We start from the raw sequence: 4,289 nt of genomic DNA, 5'->3' as shown, positions 1-4,289 counted from the left end.
ATGGAAGGCGATCTGCTCGAATTCCGCACAGAGTCGGTCTGCGATTGCCTCGCGCACGTGGTGCACCCACATGTGCATGACCTTGATGGTGTCCCAGGCCGCCTTGGCATTCTCCATGACGACGAGGATGCCGAGCATCTCTGGTGGAACGGCTCAGAGAAGAATTGCGAGCGCTGACTTGTCGTCACGCACGTGTTGTGTGTTGCCTGCCTCGATCGCGTCCCAGAGCCCCCGGGACTCCAGGTGAACCTTCATGACCAGCGACCACTCGATGTAGTTTCTGGACGTGAGCGTTGGGAACGTGGATCGCCTTTTCAGTTTAAAAAAAATAAAAGAAAATGATGAAAATGTCAAAAAAATAAAAAAATAAGTTTCCCATGTGATATGTGGTCTAGTTGTTGGGAAAATTTGCAAATGTGAATTTTGACTTTATTTGCAAAATCTCTCTAGAATTTAGTTAAATGGGCATAACTTTTGCATAGTAACTCAGATGAAAAAGTTACATCCAAATTTAACGGGGAACCCCGTTAAACATTTTCAAAATCCTCAAAAACCTAACAGAAAAAAGTTATGAGGCTTTTAAGATCTAGAGTGGAAAAAATCGAAAAAATTTCAAACTGTGGTCAAACTGTGGTCAAACAATGGTCAAACTAATTATTCTAGAATATTAGTGTCACTAAATAATTATTTCAGTTATTTTGAATTTTGGTCAAATCTGGTCAAACTGTGGTCAAACAATGGTCAAACTAATTATTCAAGAAATATTAGTGTTACTAAATAATTATTGTTATTTAAAACAATAGTTTCAAACTCAAACAGTGAAATGTGTCACTTCATGCTCAAGCAAAATTCCTGAAGGTTAATAGGATTGCCATCTTACTATTGTCAGGAAAACAACAAGTGCAGACTTGGAAACGAGGGAGAATAGAACCCGGAAGTTAATCTTGCTCAGGCTGGGGGAGTGGGAGGATGGGTGACCGTTCGGAAAGTTAGATGATTTGGAATGATGAGGGGTGATTAGAGATTAGAGGATAAATTGAGCAGTGACGAGGGGTGGTGATTAGAGATTAGAGGTTAAAATAATTCAGAAATTTAAAAATAAAAAAAATTCAAAAAAAATCATAAAATTTCCTTTAGTCCCGGTTGGTGTTACCAACCGGGACTAGAGGTGGAGCTCCACGTGGCCGCGGCCTTTAGTTCCGGTTCGTTTAAGAACCGGGACTAAAGGGGAGAGGCATTAGTAACGACCCTTTAGTCCCGGTTCAAAAACCGGAACTAAAGGGTCTTACCAACCGGGACTAGTGGGGGGTTTTCTACTAGTGCGCGGCTGCGCTCCCGTGGTGGAGTCGCCGAGCGGCTTGGGCCGCCCCTGCCTACGCTGAGGGGTGCCGCCGCCGCCGCGACCGTTGCCGCTGCCGCTACTGCCTCGTGGTCCGGCTGCTCTTCGTTGTCGGACATGATCGTGAGGTCGCAAAACGAGGTTTTGAATCAATGAAAAAAATAGCGCGCTATAGCAAAATAGCGGCAACCTTAAAATATGCTATTGGCGTGCTATATCGCGCTATAGCGTGCTATTAGCGAGACGTTGTACACCGATATATTTAACGAGGTAATTCTCAATACGCTATAGCGTGCTATTTTTTTCAGTGATTTGAATACCACTTGCTAGGAAACTAGGCTCGCTGAGACAGGTGTTTTGCATCGCGTGCAACATTGCGATTTTTCTGTTTTTCTTCCTATGCTATTAATTCGTTACAACGAAAGAGATGCAGGTGGCGATCGTAATTATGCGCCACGATCCGCAGGATTCGCGCCATCCCACGAGAGCCGATCATGCCTCCTAATCACCTGCTAAGCTACCAGGCCGAACGACGCGACAACTTCGATCTACATGCCCATGCAAGGGTACGTGCATGGCACGCACACATCACGGCTCATGCGTACTTGCTTATTTGTCGGAAAAACAAACTAAGCTAAGCACAACGACCAGATTAGCTAACACAGCTCCGACGTGCACGGTTGCAACTTCGCCGTCGAAGAGCGTGGCTGATTGCTGAACGGTTGCAGCTCTTCGCCGGGCGGCGTCGCTGGATGCAGCTCGACCAACTTCTTGTTACAGCTCTGCCAACCGCTGGTTCCAGCTCCCGTGGCCCCTGATTTGTCGCTGAGTGTGGTGCCTCGAGCTGGAAGGAAATCACGGCAGCTCGTCCATGGCCATGGCGTTGGGTGCTTTTCCCAGCTGAGATGCGTTTTGGGAGGAAGAAGAAGGCGCTGGAGCAGAGAGATAAAAAGGGGAAGAGGATAAGAAGCAAAGGGGGCGGCTGAGCTGGACAGGTCGAGAGAGATAAAAAGGAGAAGAGGATAAGAAGCAAAGGGGGCGGCTCAGCTGGACAGGTCGCGTGGTACGCGTGGCCCCTCAGTGCTCGCATCGGCGATGCGCCCAAGTTTAGGCCGGCGTGTAGACGCGCAACGTTTTCCTATTTATTTTTATTTTTTCCACTGTTGCACTTTTTGATACACATATGGTACAAAGTAACAACCTCTAATAAAATATAAGACGTCACCAAAAAAAATCTTATATTGTTGTTACAAATGGAGTATTAATTAGCTGCAATGATTATTCAAGTCTCAAAATGAAGGAACTGAATTCTCCTAACAAGCGTGGAGCAACGGGGTGTCGGCGTACGGGCCGTTGAGCACCCCATTGGCGATAACATTGTACGCCTTCTCCGTCATGTGGATCTGGTCCCAGTTGGCGAACCTTGATGGGTCGGGGCAGACCTTCGCCTTCTGGTCGCACAAATGGCCTGTGCCATAGGGGCCATCGCCACCACAACACGCTACCAAAGGCTTGTCAATGCCATTCCTGCTAGGATTCTTGACGAACTCCATGAAGGCACCGTAGTAGTCGCCGTAGATGATCTTCACGCCGGGGTTCTGTGACTTGAGCTTGCTGATCTCTTGTTTCAGTAGCTGGTTGTGCATCTGGGAGAATGCGTTGAACCACTTGAGGCAACCGAACTGGTCGTAGTCCGTGGCCGTGTTGCTCTTGTAATCTCTGAGGTAAACCGGCACGCACCCAACGGGGAAGTTCCCCGGGACAAGGACAGTCCTAGCACCAAGCTTGATCACCTCTTGGACACCGGCGCCTATGCGGGCAACCACGTCCGGTATGTACTCCTGGGCCGTGTCCCGGCTGTGTGTACGATCGAAGAACCAGAAGTTGTAGTCGTTGCCACCAATCTCGCCGAAGACGACTAGGGATTCGCTCATGAGACTCTTGGTGGCAGCTGTTCACAGACAAAAAAAAAAAGAATAAGTTGACCAGGAACACATATACATGTGCATGCAGACACGTGGCTAATTAGAACATGATAAGCTGACTGTAACGTATGTTTTTGCATGCGTTACGTACTATCTCCCGGAGCAATCCGTGCGAGCACTCTCTTGAAAGAAGCCAGCTGCTCGTCGAGGCACCCGCGCTGCAGACTGAAGTTATACCTTGACATGAAGTACATGGGGTTGAGCGCAATAGAGCCAAACACGGCGAAGTTGGCACCGGTCTGGAACTTCCCCGTCTTCTCCTCGGGAATGCTGGGCGGCAGCAACGGCAGGCCGAACGCTTGCGCTGACACAACATCAGGCACAAAATTTAGCATGCGTACGAAACTCGGACTGTTGGAACACACACGCATGCATGTACGTACTGACCGTAGAAGTCGATGATGAGACGCCCATCGGAGGCACGGCCCGTGGGGTTGTGGAAGTAGGTCTCTCCATAAGGGGGCACTGAGGGCGGACCCGGCGGACTGTTGCGGGTGATGTACGCGAAGTTGCCGGTGTCCGTTATGGAGTCGCCGAAAGAGAAGATGCGCTTGAAGCAGCCGCACGAACCTAGATCAGCGTTGAGCAGCAGGACGGCAAACACGAAGATGACTGCATGGGAAATGGAGCGGTGGCGATTGGAACTCCCCATCTTAGCTGTGTAGCTAAACAGGAGAGAGAAGAGACAGACTCTAGCTATCTGGTTACAAATAGAAGTCTTCCAGATCTACGTTTCGTTTAGTATTCATCCCCATTTATATTAGAGCTTTATGCGGTCCAAGTGTGTATATCAAGATGACTGTCAATTTCATTAATGAATTTTTTTAGCAGTGTGTATCTTACTACCCCACAATTCTTTCCCTACAGTTATATCTTTGGTGCATCGTGAAGATATTGCTAAACATATCTTTTCTTTTGTGGAAATTGCTAAATATATCGAGCTCTGAAAGATAAGATTGGGTTTC

At 48.0% G+C, this 4,289-nt stretch overlaps 1 protein-coding gene across 1 annotated transcript; it reads right to left on the bottom strand.

Moving 5' to 3' along the window:
• Window positions 1–2,612: 2,612 nt before the first annotated feature.
• LOC119335462 (GDSL esterase/lipase At1g28600-like) lies at window positions 2,613–4,001 on the bottom strand. Its single transcript, XM_037607588.1, has 3 exons — window positions 3,712–4,001; window positions 3,416–3,628; window positions 2,613–3,290 (listed from the first exon to the last, which is right to left on the bottom strand). The coding sequence occupies exons 1-3, from the start codon at window positions 3,974–3,976 to the stop codon at window positions 2,653–2,655; spliced, it is 1,116 nt and encodes a 371-aa protein (XP_037463485.1). The 5' UTR covers window positions 3,977–4,001; the 3' UTR covers window positions 2,613–2,652.
• Between the last annotated feature and the right edge of the window lie 288 nt (window positions 4,002–4,289).

Source organism: Triticum dicoccoides, chromosome 7B, assembly GCF_002162155.2.
Source record: "Triticum dicoccoides isolate Atlit2015 ecotype Zavitan chromosome 7B, WEW_v2.0, whole genome shotgun sequence".
NCBI lineage: Eukaryota > Viridiplantae > Streptophyta > Magnoliopsida > Poales > Poaceae > Triticum > Triticum dicoccoides.
Note: the sequence above shows the minus strand (reverse complement) of the source record. Positions and strands in the feature narration are given on the sequence as shown.

What these genes read in the sequence shown, in the direction of transcription:
- LOC119335462 (XM_037607588.1), bottom strand. Translation starts at nt 3,976, where the DNA reads ATGGGGAGTTCCAATCGCCACCGCTCCATTTCCCATGCAGTCATCTTC. An exon ending in TCTCATCATCGACTTCTACG is followed by an intron (nt 3,629 to 3,711) that starts GTCAGTACGTAC and finishes ATGTTGTGTCAG; the next exon opens with CGCAAGCGTTCGGCCTGCCG. An exon ending in ACGGATTGCTCCGGGAGATA is followed by an intron (nt 3,291 to 3,415) that starts GTACGTAACGCA and finishes GTCTGTGAACAG; the next exon opens with CTGCCACCAAGAGTCTCATG.